The sequence below is a fragment of the Populus alba genome, chromosome 7, assembly GCF_005239225.2.
Source record: "Populus alba chromosome 7, ASM523922v2, whole genome shotgun sequence".
NCBI classification, from domain to species: Eukaryota; Viridiplantae; Streptophyta; class Magnoliopsida; order Malpighiales; family Salicaceae; genus Populus; species Populus alba.
The window spans coordinates 8,448,838-8,464,658 of NC_133290.1; the positions used below are offsets into that span (position 1 = coordinate 8,448,838).

Genomic DNA, 15,821 nt, shown 5'->3' on the forward strand with positions numbered 1-15,821 from the left:
TAGTTAAAACAACCTCAAGTGTGTACGTGTGTGTTATTAAAACAAAAAAAAAAAAAAACACCTCATTTTTCAATTAGATAGGAGAAACAATCAAAGACCCAATCAAAACATAAAATCATGGCATGCAAGATCATATGTCCTGAAAACATTCCAAGGTATTACCATGTAAAACAACATGAAAAGAAACTCAAAATTCACATACAAGTAAAATGTACCTCAGGAGCCATCCAGTGGTATGTTCCCGTTTCAGCTGTCATTACCCCAGATTGAGTCCGTACTCTGGAAAACCCAGAATCAGCAGCTTTGACAACCTGTGAAAGAAGGGTGTAGAATAATACTATTACCATTCCAAAAATACATATTAATACATCTGACACTACAGGGATGAACACCAAACCCAAACAGTGGGCTATAAGTTCAACATGCATGGCAAGAAAGTTTTTCGAAAAAAGTGTAAAGACAACAGTAAAAAAGAGAAGGGTTCTTGAAATCAAAATTCATGTAAACATGGAAGAGTATAAACAGGTACATGCAAGTTCAGGAAATGCTCTTCATTTTCATCCATCAGAAGAGTGGCAGCTTTCAGGTCCTTGTGAATTATGTTATTTTGGTGGAGATAATTCATTCCCTTTGAGACATCAACTGCCACTTTGATTAAGCATGGAAGCTTAAATACACCCTTCTGTTCATGCAGAAACTTGTATAAACTTCCTTTAGCCATGAACTCTCTTAAAACAAAAATATAACACCAAAAAGTGACTATTGGTGAAGCAAATGAAAAGGCAGGGCAGAATTAGATGCATCACTCGTACGTTTTGACAAAATCACATTTTGCCACTTGACATAAGTTATGCAGCACCATTCCATCAATTAGCAAAATAGCTCATATCTAATAAAGGGGGGCAGAGGGGCAGGACATCAATATCAAATTCATGAAACACCAACTCTTAAGGTAAGAATTTCATTGAGCAAAGATGTGAAAGATTTACTAGGATGCACCAGTCACAATGCACATGTTTGGAGACCGGGTGCATGCACCTATGAATTGCACAACGTTCTTATGCCGAACTTTCCTGCTAACCAAGAATTGCGAAAGGCTACAACTTTCACATATATCAAGAGAAACCGAGGGTTACCCCGCCACAGCTTAGTGAAGAAGGTGGATCGATGCATGTAAAAGATTGTATACAAGAGAGACGCTGGACAAGTGCATGTAAAAAGTTATTAAGCCTTACAAGGATGAGAGAGGGAGGGAGCACCATCATTTTATATAATGGTTTATGGAAATTACAAATTATGCATCAACACCTTTTTCTGAATTTGCAAACATTGTTAACAGCATATGCTCCTTGTCATATGATGGTGATCCTTGATCAGTGCTCAGAAAAAGCTACCGCATCGTTTATCCTTGCACCGATCTTCTCTCTCATCTCCAACCTATTTCAATTAAGAAAGTTAGAACTGTTCAATGGAAGTGATGCATGACGATAGCTAATTCCCCTAATTTGATTTCGGTCTTTGATTTGGCTCTTCAAGCAACCCTCAAGCAGTTTTGCGAGTTTTGGATGAGCGTGCTTGGAGATTGTGGGCCATAGACCCTGCATGAATGTTGGTTAAAAAGTGAAAGTGCAATTTAAAAATGAGAAAAAAGCATTAATTTTATGTTAATATGAAAAGAATGGATACACCTTTTGCACCACACCAACAGCTGCTCGCAATATGAGTGACCAAGCTGTGACTTTGGTCATAAAATTTAATGAATTATTAGTGATGAATATTTTACAATTATAACTAGCAACTAATAAAATAAAATTGAAAAATACAAGTTTTTTACCCTCCTCAAAACTGGTGCGCTTACTTCTCTTGCTAGAAGCTCGCATGCAACTATTCCAAAACTCAAAACAGCAGCCTTGTGATCGTATGGTTTGTGCACAATCACCTTCATGTAGTTAGTTAAAACAAACGCAATTGTGTATGTGTGTGTTATTAAAAATAAAAAAAAAAAACACCTCATTTTTCAATTAGATAGGAGAAACAAACAAAGACCCAATCAAAACATAAAACCATGGCATGCAAGATCATATGTCCCAATCACATTCCAAGGTATGACCATGTAAAACAACATGAAAAAGAAACTTTATATTCACATACAAGTAAAATGTACCTCAGGATCCATCCAGTGATATGTTCCTGTTTCAGCTGTCATTACCCTAGATTGAGTCCGTACTCTGGAAAACCCAAAATCAGCAGCTTTGACAACCTGTGAAAGAAGGTTGTAGAATAATACTATTACTATTCCAAAAATACATATTAATACATCTGACACTACAAGGATGAACACCAAACCCAAACAGTGGGCTATAAGTTCAACATGCATGGCAAGAAAGTTATTCGAAAGAAGTGTAAAGACAACAGAAAAAAAGAGAGCGGTTCTGGAATTAAAAATTCATGTAAACATGGAAGAGTATAAACAGGTACATGCAAGTTCAGGAAATGCTCTTCATTTTCATCCATCAGAAGATTGGCTAATTCCCCTAATTTGATTTCGGTCTTTGATTTGGCTCTTGAAGCAACCCTCAAGCAGTTTTGCGAGTTTTGGATGAGCGTGCTTGGAGATTGTGGGCCATAGACACTGCAGTAATGTTGGTTAAAAAGTGAAAATGCAATTTAAAAATGAGAAAAAAGCATTAGTTTTACGTTAATATGAACAGAATGGATACACCTTTTGCACCACACCTACTGCTGCTCGCAACCGGTTCATGTATGAGTGAAGAAGCTGTGACTTTGGTCATAAAATTTAATGAATAATAAGTGATGAATTTTTTACAATTATAACTAGCAACTAATAAAATAAAATTGAAAAATACAAGTTTTTTACCCTCCTCAAAACTGGTGCGCTTACTTCTCTTGCTAGAAGCTCGCATGCAACTATTCCAAAACTCAAAACAGCAGCCTTGTGATCGTATGGTTTGTGCACAATCACCTTCATGTAGTTAAAACAAACGCAATTGTGTATGTGTGTGTTATTAAAAAAAAAAAAAAAAAACACCTCATTTTTCAATTAGATAGGAGAAACAAACAAAGACCCAATCAAAACATAAAACCATGGCATGCAAGATCATATGTCCCAATCACATTCCAAGGTATGACCATGTAAAACAACATGAAAAAGAAACTTTATATTCACATACAAGTAAAATGTACCTCAGGATCCATCCAGTGATATGTTCCTGTTTCAGCTGTCATTACCCTAGATTGAGTCCGTACTCTGGAAAACCCAAAATCTGCAGCTTTGACAACCTGTGAAAGAAGGTTGTAGAAATAATACTATTACTATTCCAAAAATACATATTAATACATCTGACACTACAAGGATGAACACCAAACCCAAACAGTGGGCTATAAGTTCAGCATGCATGGCAAGAAAGTTATTCGAAAGAAGTGTAAAGACAACAGTAAAAAAGAGAACGGTTCTTGAATTCAAAATTCATGTAAACATGGAAGAGTATAAACAGGTACATGCAAGTTCAGGAAATGCTCTTCATTTTCATCCATCAGAAGATTGGCAGCTTTCAGGTCCTTGTGATTTATGTTATTTTCGTGGAGATAATTCATTCCCTTTGAGACATCAACTGCCACTTTGATTAAGGATGGAAGCTTAAATACACCCTTCTTTTTATGCAGAAACTTGTATAAACTTCCTTTAGCCATGAACTCTCATAAAGCAAAAATATAACACCAAAAAGTGACTATTGGTGAAGCAAATGAAAAGGCAGGGCAGAATTAGATGCATGACTCGTACGTTTTGTCAAACTCACATTTGTCCACTTCACATATGTTATGCAGTACCATTCCATCAATTAGCAAAATAGCTCATATCTAATAAAGGGGTGCAGAGGGGCAGGGCATCAATATCAAATTCATGAAACATCAACTCTTAAGGTAAGAATTCCATTGACCAAAGATGTGAAAGATTTACTAGGATGCACCAGTCACAATGCACATGTTTGGAGACCGGGTGCATGCACCTATGAATTGCACAACGTTCTTATGCCGAACTTTCCTGCAAACCAACAATTGCAAAAGGTTACAACTTTCACAAATATCAAGAGAAACCGAGGGTTACCCCACCACAGCTTAGTGAAGAAGGTGGATCGATGCATGTAAAAGATTGTATACAAGAGAGAAGCTGGACAACTGCATGTAAAAAGTTATTAAGCTTTACAAGGATGTGAGAGGGAGGGAGCACCATCATTTTATATAAAGGTTTATGGAAATTACAAATTATGCATTAACACCATTCTCAATAGAAGCAACTTCAATGTGCATATAAAAGCTTTCTACTTGAAAAGGCATTGCAGATACTCATGAGTAGAAAGGTTTTAGTTCTTTAGTCTTATATTTTGTATTTACGATCTTGTATATATAGCTAGATAAATATGTAGGCTAGCATTTCTATTGGAAAACAGAAAGTTTCCAAGTCCGCAAATTCAATGAAGCAACAACTGGTACCATAGAGAAGTGGCCAGGTATTGATTTTTTTATCAGTAAGTTCTTATTCCCCTATCTTGATAATAATAGGAGGCTTTTTTATTTTAATAAAATATTATTTTGAAGAAATAATATCACAAATATTTGCATGTAAAGGTTTTCAATTCTTGATTAGAAATGTTGAGTTTTTTGTTCATACAATTAAGTTCTTTCGTACATTTTATGTAATTCTTTGATCCCTTTAGTTTCATCTAACCACAACTACATTATGCAAGCTCCACCAATACCTACCCCATATTTCTTCTAGCAAATCTCCTAATCGTTCCAGATCAACTAGAAATAGACTTTCACTTGCTTATTTTGTTTCAAATGATCGAAGAAAAAAGAAACATCTAATTAAGGAGTATACAAACAAAACATTTTAGAAATGGTGTCTGGAGATCTTTCAAGCATATATTCTTACAGACCTCATTATATAAACTTCCTGGTAGAACTCCCTAAGCATTTCTCCACTGACACGCTCAGGCTTTAGCACTTTGATGGCCACTTCCTGACTACAATACGTGCCTCAATACCTGAAGTGGTTAAATGAACAATCAACTGAGTAACTTGCAATCAGCAAAGTAACATAGATTTCAAATGACACAACTTACAAATCACCATATGATCCAGATGCAACATTGTTTTCAACTTTCAGTTGACTTGTGTCAATTTCCAAGACATTAGTTCCATCACTGGGTAATTCAACACAATCTGGAAGAGATTCAACCCCTGTTTTATTCTGCTTGTAAACAACAGAAACAAAAGGTTGTTTTGGAAAGCACTGCTCCAGTGGAGTATTGCAAACTTAGTTTATATAATGAAGATGAGGCATCCTGTTAAAATTCCCACAATCCATGTTAAAATTCCCACAATCTAGATATCCCAATGAATACTGGTGTTTTTTAATCTAATGACTTTTAAAGAGCACCTTCTTTTTTTTATCAAAAACAAGAACAAAGAGAATACACAAAGTTAAACCTTCTTTTTTGGGAATTTTGTCATTTCCAGTATGGGGAATTGTCCAGAGGTATTGGATTTCAACTCTGACTGGAATGGCTAACTATTCAGAGAACATGCTACCAACATCAAGTCAATTGAAGCATTTGAGTTGCTGTATACGCTAACTAAATGGCTATGAGCACAAACTGCAAGAAAAATAAACAAATAAATATTTTTAAAAAAAAACAGTTTCAAGTTGAAGAACATTGACAGTGATTGGTTCTGCCCGCTAATATTACTACGGACTTCCTTTAAGACCTAGTTGCTTAATCATCATGTAGCATATCAAGCAGAAGATGTAAATCAAAGATATAGCCAACAAGTACTAACACACCATAGCAAGACTGTAAACCTAGATGGACATCACGGTTCTCCTTTAAAAATTGGTCACCTCTTTCCCCCAAACATCATTTCAGCTGCAACAAGTTAACAGGCTTGCCACATACACTGGCAAAGCAATGAGGATAGAACCATAACCTCCATGAGGTTAGTTTAACTTTAAATGATTTATGAGAATGTGTTGAAAACAAAAGTTAAGTAATCAATTTGCAAACATAACTATCAACAATTCATACATCCTACACCCTAGAGATGGCTGATACACATATTAATTAAAACAAAGGGTGTTCTAGCAGCAAGCATTCATAAAAAGATTTATTTTAGAGATATGCAAAGCTGAGACTATGAATAAAAGTGCAGTATACAGAAACATTACCTTAGACTTTAAGATTTCCTTTTCTAGAGCATTTCTAAGCTCCTCAGTAGGTTCCCACGCACATGACCAAGTAGTACAGTGAGCAAACAATGTCAGTCTGGCAATTATCTCAGTATTAAAAAGACAATTGGATAGACCAAGAGTGCCGGATAAAATAATAACATTTCAAATCCACATGAGCAAGGAATCAAATTTACACGAGACGTGCATCTTTTACTTTAGACTACTTCAATGCTGCCCTCTTTTTTCTTTTTTCTGTTTTTTTAAGCAATTAAGAAAAAAAACATTGAATAAAATCAGGACTACAGCAGGCTGATACCACAAAAATACCTAACACTTGATTTTTCTAACTGGTGAAAAGAATAGGACCATACCTTACCAAGCCAACCATCAACAACAAAAAATATCCAGAGAAAACCCATCAACAGTGGAAAAGGCATGTGCTTCTTGGATGTTCAATCCAATCTCCGCAAGCAGGGAAGTCAACGGCAAAATTATTTACCAATATCTGTTGTCTAGTGCATGTAAGCAAGCACATGAGACAAGGAGTACAAATTAAAGTTAAATGTTTCAAATGATGCAGTTTTAGATACAATTGCGGTCGTCTTTCTTTTTTCTTGATACAGTCAAATGCAATCTTAGGCACTCGGCAATGTATGAATGTTTCCACATGTGAGTGTGTGCGCGTGTTCTGCCATTACTAGTTAGAGAATATATTATAGCTGTATCTCTACTAGCTGAAAGCCCGAGATAATTTGAAAACTTTTCACCCTATTTGTCCTGAAAAACATATGTAGCGTGGCACTAACAATCCCAAATTATGCCGAACTTTCCTGCAAACCAACAATTGCAAAAGGTTACAACTTTCACAAATATCAAGAGAAACCGAGGGTGACCCCACCACAGCGTAGTGAAGAAGGTGGATGGATGCATGTAAAAGATTGTATACAAGAGAGAAGCTTCAGAGAAGGTGCACAATTGCATGAAAAAAGTTATTAAGCTTTACAAGGATGAGAGAGGGAGGAGCACTATCATTTTATATCAAAGTCTATTGAGGCATTTGAGTTGCTGTATACGCTAACTGAAGGGCTATGAGCACAAACTGCAACAAAAATAAACAAATAAATATTTTTTTTTAAAATTACTGTTTCAAGTTGAAGAAACATTGACAGTATTTGGTTCTGCCCGCTACTATTACTAAGGACTTCCTTTGAGACCTAGTTGCTTAATCATCATGTAGCATATCAAGCAGAAGATGTAAATCACAGATATAGCCATCAAGTACTAACACACCATAGCAAGACTGTAAACCTAGATAGACATCACGGTTCTCCTTTAAAATTTGGTCACCTCTTTCCCCCAAACATCATTTCAGCTGCAACAAGTTTACAGGCTTGCCACATACACTGGCAAAGGAATGAGGATAGAACCATAACCTCCATGAGGTTAGTTTAACTTTAAATGATTTATGAGAATGTGTTGAAAACAAAAGTTAAGTAATCAATTTGCAAACATAACTATCAACAATTCATACATCCTACACCCTAGAGATGGCTGATACACATATTAATTAAAACAAAGGGTGTTCTAGCAGCAAGCATTCATAAAAAGATTTATTTTAGAGATATGCAAAGCTGAGACTATGAATAAAAGTGCAGTATACAGAAACATTACCTTAGACTTTAAGATTTCCTTTTCTAGAGCATTTCTAAGCTCCTCAGTAGGTTCCCATGCACATGACCAAGTAGTACAGTGAGCAAACAATGTCAGTTTGGCAATTATCTCAGTATTAAAAAGAGAATTGCATACACAAAAGAGTGCCGGATAAAATAATAACATTTCAAATCCACATGAGCAAGGAATCAAATTTACACGACATGTGCATCTTTTACTTTAGACTACTTTAATGTTGCCCTCTTCTTGTTTTTTCTGTTTTTTAAGCAATTAAGAAAAAAAACATTGAACAAAATCAGGACTACAGCAGGCTGATACCGCAAAAATACCTAACACTTCATTTTTCTAACTGGTGAAAAGAATAGGACCATACCCTACGAAGCCACCCATCAACAACAAAAATATACAGAGAAAACCCATCAACAGTGGAGAAGGCATGAGCTTCTTGGATGTTCAAACCAATCTCCGCAAGCAGGGAAGTCAACAGCAAAATTATTTACCAGTATCTGTTGTGTAGTGCATGTGAGCAAGCACATGAGACACGGAGTACAAATTAAAGTTAAATGTTTCAAATGATGTAGTTTTAGATACAATTGCGGTCGTCTTTCTTTTTTCTTGATACAGTCAAATGCAATCTTAGGCACTCGGCAATGTATGAAAGTTTCCACATGTGAGTTTGTGCGCGTGTGTGCTGCCATTACTAGTTAGAGAATATATTATAGCTGTATCTCTACTAGCTGAAAGCCCGAGATAATTTGAAAAACTTTTCACCATATTTGTCCTGTATACACTAACTATGAATAAAAGTGCAGTATACAGAAACATTACCTTAGACTTTAAGATTTCCTTTTCTAGAGCATTTCTAAGCTCCTCAGTAGGTTCCCACGCACATGACCAAGTAGTACAGTGAGCAAACAATGTCAGTCTGGCAATTATCTCAGTATTAAAAAGACAATTGGATAGACCAAGAGTGCCGGATAAAATAATAACATTTCAAATCCACATGAGCAAGGAATCAAATTTACACGAGACGTGCATCTTTTACTTTAGACTACTTCAATGCTGCCCTCTTTTTCTTTTTTCTGTTTTTTAAGCAATTAAGAAAAAAAACATTGAATAAAATCAGGACTACAGCAGGCTGATACCACAAAAATACCTAACACTTGATTTTTCTAACTGGTGAAAAGAATAGGACCATACCTTACCAAGCCAACCATCAACAACAAAAATATCCAGAGAAAACCCATCAACAGTGGAAAAGGCATGTGCTTCTTGGATGTTCAATCCAATCTCCGCAAGCAGGGAAGTCAACGGCAAAATTATTTACCAATATCTGTTGTCTAGTGCATGTAAGCAAGCACATGAGACAAGGAGTACAAATTAAAGTTAAATGTTTCAAATGATGCAGTTTTAGATACAATTGCGGTCGTCTTTCTTTTTTCTTGATACAGTCAAATGCAATCTTAGGCACTCGGCAATGTATGAATGTTTCCACATGTGAGTGTGTGCGCGTGTTCTGCCATTACTAGTTAGAGAATATATTATAGCTGTATCTCTACTAGCTGAAAGCCCGAGATAATTTGAAAACTTTTCACCCTATTTGTCCTGAAAAACATATGTAGCGTGGCACTAACAATCCCAAATTATGCCGAACTTTCCTGCAAACCAACAATTGCAAAAGGTTACAACTTTCACAAATATCAAGAGAAACCGAGGGTGACCCCACCACAGCGTAGTGAAGAAGGTGGATGGATGCATGTAAAAGATTGTATACAAGAGAGAAGCTTCAGAGAAGGTGCACAATTGCATGAAAAAAGTTATTAAGCTTTACAAGGATGAGAGAGGGAGGAGCACTATCATTTTATATCAAAGTCTATTGAGGCATTTGAGTTGCTGTATACGCTAACTGAAGGGCTATGAGCACAAACTGCAACAAAAATAAACAAATAAATATTTTTTTTTAAAATTACTGTTTCAAGTTGAAGAACATTGACAGTATTTGGTTCTGCCCGCTACTATTACTAAGGACTTCCTTTGAGACCTAGTTGCTTAATCATCATGTAGCATATCAAGCAGAAGATGTAAATCAAAGATATAGCCATCAAGTACTAACACACCATAGCAAGACTGTAAACCTAGATAGACATCACGGTTCTCCTTTAAAATTTGGTCACCTCTTTCCCCCAAACATCATTTCAGCTGCAACAAGTTTACAGGCTTGCCACATACACTGGCAAAGGAATGAGGATAGAACCATAACCTCCATGAGGTTAGTTTAACTTTAAATGATTTATGAGAATGTGTTGAAAACAAAAGTTAAGTAATCAATTTGCAAACATAACTATCAACAATTCATACATCCTACACCCTAGAGATGGCTGATACACATATTAATTAAAACAAAGGGTGTTCTAGCAGCAAGCATTCATAAAAAGATTTATTTTAGAGATATGCAAAGCTGAGACTATGAATAAAAGTGCAGTATACAGAAACATTACCTTAGACTTTAAGATTTCCTTTTCTAGAGCATTTCTAAGCTCCTCAGTAGGTTCCCATGCACATGACCAAGTAGTACAGTGAGCAAACAATGTCAGTTTGGCAATTATCTCAGTATTAAAAAGAGAATTGCATACACAAAGAGTGCCGGATAAAATAATAACATTTCAAATCCACATGAGCAAGGAATCAAATTTACACGACATGTGCATCTTTTACTTTAGACTACTTTAATGTTGCCCTCTTCTTGTTTTTTCTGTTTTTTAAGCAATTAAGAAAAAAAACATTGAACAAAATCAGGACTACAGCAGGCTGATACCGCAAAAATACCTAACACTTCATTTTTCTAACTGGTGAAAAGAATAGGACCATACCCTACGAAGCCACCCATCAACAACAAAAATATACAGAGAAAACCCATCAACAGTGGAGAAGGCATGAGCTTCTTGGATGTTCAAACCAATCTCCGCAAGCAGGGAAGTCAACAGCAAAATTATTTACCAGTATCTGTTGTGTAGTGCATGTGAGCAAGCACATGAGACACGGAGTACAAATTAAAGTTAAATGTTTCAAATGATGTAGTTTTAGATACAATTGCGGTCGTCTTTCTTTTTTCTTGATACAGTCAAATGCAATCTTAGGCACTCGGCAATGTATGAAAGTTTCCACATGTGAGTTTGTGCGCGTGTGTGCTGCCATTACTAGTTAGAGAATATATTATAGCTGTATCTCTACTAGCTGAAAGCCCGAGATAATTTGAAAACTTTTCACCATATTTGTCCTGTATACACTAACTATGAATAAAAGTGCAGTATACAGAAACATTACCTTAGACTTTAAGATTTCCTTTTCTAGAGCATTTCTAAGCTCCTCAGTAGGTTCCCACGCACATGACCAAGTAGTACAGTGAGCAAACAATGTCAGTCTGGCAATTATCTCAGTATTAAAAAGACAATTGGATAGACCAAGAGTGCCGGATAAAATAATAACATTTCAAATCCACATGAGCAAGGAATCAAATTTACACGAGACGTGCATCTTTTACTTTAGACTACTTCAATGCTGCCCTCTTTTTCTTTTTTCTGTTTTTTAAGCAATTAAGAAAAAAAACATTGAATAAAATCAGGACTACAGCAGGCTGATACCACAAAAATACCTAACACTTGATTTTTCTAACTGGTGAAAAGAATAGGACCATACCTTACCAAGCCAACCATCAACAACAAAAATATCCAGAGAAAACCCATCAACAGTGGAAAAGGCATGTGCTTCTTGGATGTTCAATCCAATCTCCGCAAGCAGGGAAGTCAACGGCAAAATTATTTACCAATATCTGTTGTCTAGTGCATGTAAGCAAGCACATGAGACAAGGAGTACAAATTAAAGTTAAATGTTTCAAATGATGCAGTTTTAGATACAATTGCGGTCGTCTTTCTTTTTTCTTGATACAGTCAAATGCAATCTTAGGCACTCGGCAATGTATGAATGTTTCCACATGTGAGTGTGTGCGCGTGTTCTGCCATTACTAGTTAGAGAATATATTATAGCTGTATCTCTACTAGCTGAAAGCCCGAGATAATTTTGAAAAACTTTTCACCCTATTTGTCCTGAAAAACATATGTAGCGTGGCACTAACAATCCCAAATTATGCCGAACTTTCCTGCAAACCAACAATTGCAAAAGGTTACAACTTTCACAAATATCAAGAGAAACCGAGGGTGACCCCACCACAGCGTAGTGAAGAAGGTGGATGGATGCATGTAAAAGATTGTATACAAGAGAGAAGCTTCAGAGAAGGTGCACAATTGCATGAAAAAAGTTATTAAGCTTTACAAGGATGAGAGAGGGAGGAGCACTATCATTTTATATCAAAGTCTATTGAGGCATTTGAGTTGCTGTATACGCTAACTGAAGGGCTATGAGCACAAACTGCAACAAAAATAAACAAATAAATATTTTTTTTTAAAATTACTGTTTCAAGTTGAAGAACATTGACAGTATTTGGTTCTGCCCGCTACTATTACTAAGGACTTCCTTTGAGACCTAGTTGCTTAATCATCATGTAGCATATCAAGCAGAAGATGTAAATCACAGATATAGCCATCAAGTACTAACACACCATAGCAAGACTGTAAACCTAGATAGACATCACGGTTCTCCTTTAAAATTTGGTCACCTCTTTCCCCCAAACATCATTTCAGCTGCAACAAGTTTACAGGCTTGCCACATACACTGGCAAAGGAATGAGGATAGAACCATAACCTCCATGAGGTTAGTTTAACTTTAAATGATTTATGAGAATGTGATGAAAAAAAAAGTTATCACTTTACAAACTTAACTATCAACAATTCATACATCCTACACCCTAGAGATGGCTGATACACATATTAATTAAAACAAAGGGTGTTCTAGCAGCAAGCATTCATAAAAAGATTTATTTTAGAGATATGCAAAGCTGAGACTATGAATAAAAGCGCAGTATAGAGAAAATTTACCTTAGACTTTAAGATTTCCTTTTCTAGAGCATTTCTAAGCTCCTCAGTAGGTTCCCACGCACATGACCAAGTAGTACAGTGAGCAAACAATGTCAGTCTGGCAATTATCTCAGTATTAAAAAGAGAATTGGATAGACCAAGAGTGCAGGATAAAATAATAACATTTCAAATCCACATGAGCAAGGAATCAAATTTACACGAGACGTGCATCTTTTACTTTAGACTACTTCAATGCTGCCCTCTTCTTCTTTTTTCTGTTTTTTAAGCAATTAAGAAAAAAAAACATTGAATAAAATCAGGACTACAGCAGGCTGATACCACAAAAATACCTAACACTTGATTTTTCTAACTGGTGAAAAGAATTGGACCATAACTTACGAAGCCAACCATCAACAACAAAAATATCCAGAGAAAACCCATCAACAGTGGAAAAGGCATGAGCTTCTTGGATGTTCAATCCAATCTCCGCAAGCAGGGAAGTCAACGGCAAAATTATTTACCAATATCTGTTGTCTAGTGCATGTGTGCAAGCACATGAGACACGGAGTACAAATTAAAGTTAAATGTTTCAAATGATGCAGCTTTAGATACAATTGCGGTCGTCTTTCTTTTTTCTTGATACAGTCAAATGCAATTTTAGGCACTCGGCAATGTATGAATGTTTCCACATGTGAGTGTGTGCTCGTGTGTGCTGCCATTACTATTTAGAGAATATATTATAGTTATATCTCTACTAGCTGAAAGCCTGAGATAATTTGAAAACTTTTCACCATATTTGTCCTGAAAAACATATGTAGCATGGCACTATCAATCCCAAATTGTTCCCAATACATACAAAATATTCTGCAGAGATGATAATAGGACGAGTCACCAACCTAACTAAGAAGTTTTGGCCCATCAACAGTTCAAAAGGTGATCTCGTGCATAGACCTACAATATAGTCAAATGGATAATCCTATATGTAAACATGAATTGAAGTTAACATCACAATAAGGCTAACATCAGAAAGTTCTCCACTTTTTACACATTGCCAAACAATGTCCAGTGAAAAATATAACCATTCACAGTCCACAAAAGCTCTTACTGAAAAAGACATGGTGTAGAATTTGCAGCACCATGTCCATCATCAACATGATATCTACAGGCTTGAAATGCTTCAAGATTAGGTGATGAGCCAAATATAGGTGGTGGATGCATTCTGCAGATCAGAGAGAGAAAAACATGAAACAACAAAAAATAACACGTTATATTGCACAAAAATATAATGGCGTACCCCTGCTTGTTTGAAAAATAAGAACTTTGTGCGTCTTCTTTCATTGCCGGATCCAAATGCACAGAAGCATAAGCATTTCCATTCAAGGCAGGATACACCTGTAAAACAAAGAAGCCACCAATCAGACTACGCAAATGATCTGCTTAAACGCTATCAACATTATAAACACTTTATATTAAGACAAATACCATTGTCTTGCCGTTGAATGAATGAGTGGGTAACAAGCAAATGGTAGGTAGTATTTAGTACAGAATTTATTCGCTAAAAAAAAAAACAAGTAGCATTTACTACTATTATTAACCGTGCAGGATCTTCAGCCAACTGAAGTAATCTCTTGTGCATATGCACATCTTCAGCTCTCTCCACATTCACATCCAGCGCATATCTACATTATTGATCACTAAAATAAAAAATAAGAAATTACACAAAAAGCCAGAATGAAAAAAGAAGAAAAAGCCAACATTTCCTTCTTTATCTCGCTGCTACCGGACAAAAAAACGTGAAATATATATATAATTACAAATCTTAAAATCTTGAAAAAAGAAAATAATTACAAATCTTGAAAAAAAAAATTACAAATCTTGAAAAAAAAATTACAAATCTTGAAAAAGAATAATATATATATATATTGAAAATCTTGAAAATCTATTATATATATTATTTCTTTTTTCAAGATTTGTAATTATCGTTAAATTAGGTAAATTACCGAGGAGCAAGTAAGCGATATGAAGCGTTACCATCAAATCCAGGAAGATTCGTTTCTTCGAAATTCAAGTCTTGAATTCGCTTCTAAACTTCGTTATAAACTTCTAGCTTTTGCCTTTGGTGATGGTGTCGTGATGATGGATTCGCTATTGCAGAGTACGACTACACTGCTCTGCTACCACAGCTCTCTACGTCTTCTTCTTCAACCGCCATGCCATCACGACCCTGGATCGCACACGGCGGTTATGCTGCTGGAGGTGAAAGCTTTGATGAACCAAGCCCCAGAGAGAGCGAATTTCTTTTTTTGTGTATATTGTACTTTCTTTCTTTCTTTTACAGTTTTTTTGTTTTTGTTCGTCTCTCACTCTAAATGTTTTCAGATAACTAGTTACACTTCGGTATTTATGATTTTAATCTTTCAATGAAAACATGAAATTAGAATCTTTATTCCGAAATATCCAATATAATTGAGTTTTCTAACTATAATATTATATTATATTATTATTATTATTATTAAAGAACTCTAAAAGGCGTGGAAAGCACTGTAGCTTCCCCACGCCTTTTAATTATACCTAATATAATAATAATTATTATTATTACTATTATAATTATAATTATATTATAATATTATAATATATATTTTTTTCTCTTTTATAGTATTTTTTTTTTCTGCTTTTTTTTTTTTTCTGTAGTCTTTTTTTTTTTTTTGCTTTTGTTTTTTTTTCTGGAGCTTTCTTTTTTCCACTTTTGTTTGTTCTTCAATTTTTTTACATGTTTTTTTTTTTACCTAAAATTAACTTTTTAAAAAAAAAAAATCAAAATTATCTTTACTAATTTTTTAAAATATTAAGCTGGTTGAAAATTTAACTATGTAGCTTTTTTTCTTTAAAACATTGTAGATTGATATAATATTCTCATACATTGTTTTTTT

The 15,821-nt window shown here is 35.2% G+C and overlaps 1 protein-coding gene across 9 annotated transcripts; it reads right to left on the minus strand.

Moving 5' to 3' along the window:
• Nucleotides 1-1,444: 1,444 nt before the first annotated feature.
• LOC118030571 (serine/threonine-protein kinase STY17-like) lies at nucleotides 1,445-15,330 on the minus strand. Of its 9 annotated transcripts, none has more exons than XM_073410598.1 (17): nucleotides 14,923-15,330; nucleotides 14,487-14,570; nucleotides 14,186-14,283; nucleotides 12,537-14,110; nucleotides 12,274-12,346; nucleotides 10,420-12,077; nucleotides 8,750-10,151; nucleotides 7,277-7,349; nucleotides 6,248-7,080; nucleotides 5,512-5,678; nucleotides 5,145-5,366; nucleotides 4,959-5,066; nucleotides 3,980-4,063; nucleotides 3,205-3,300; nucleotides 2,165-2,260; nucleotides 1,835-1,939; nucleotides 1,445-1,738 (listed from the first exon to the last, which is right to left on the minus strand). In XM_073410598.1, the coding sequence occupies exons 13-17, from the start codon at nucleotides 4,022-4,024 to the stop codon at nucleotides 1,634-1,636; spliced, it is 447 nt and encodes a 148-aa protein (XP_073266699.1). In that variant the 5' UTR covers nucleotides 4,025-4,063; nucleotides 4,959-5,066; nucleotides 5,145-5,366; nucleotides 5,512-5,678; nucleotides 6,248-7,080; nucleotides 7,277-7,349; nucleotides 8,750-10,151; nucleotides 10,420-12,077; nucleotides 12,274-12,346; nucleotides 12,537-14,110; nucleotides 14,186-14,283; nucleotides 14,487-14,570; nucleotides 14,923-15,330; the 3' UTR covers nucleotides 1,445-1,633. The 9 variants fall into 9 exon arrangements, 7 of the variants coding, with proteins under 7 accessions (XP_073266699.1, XP_073266701.1, XP_073266696.1 ...); XM_073410600.1 differs by having other exon boundaries at nucleotides 3,819-4,063; XM_073410595.1 differs by having other exon boundaries at nucleotides 1,859-1,939; nucleotides 3,520-4,063.
• Between the last annotated feature and the right edge of the window lie 491 nt (nucleotides 15,331-15,821).

Coding starts and splice junctions, on each gene's coding strand:
- LOC118030571 (XM_073410594.1), bottom strand. CDS start 3,711: ATGGCTAAAGGAAGTTTATACAAGTTTCTGCATAAAAAGAAGGGTGTA. Junction 3,301..3,519: donor AGCATTTCCTGAACTTGCAT/GTACCTGTTTAT, acceptor CTTCTTTCACAG/GTTGTCAAAGCTGCAGATTT. Junction 1,739..1,834: donor GCGCACCAGTTTTGAGGAGG/GTAAAAAACTTG, acceptor TTATGACCAAAG/TCACAGCTTGGTCACTCATA.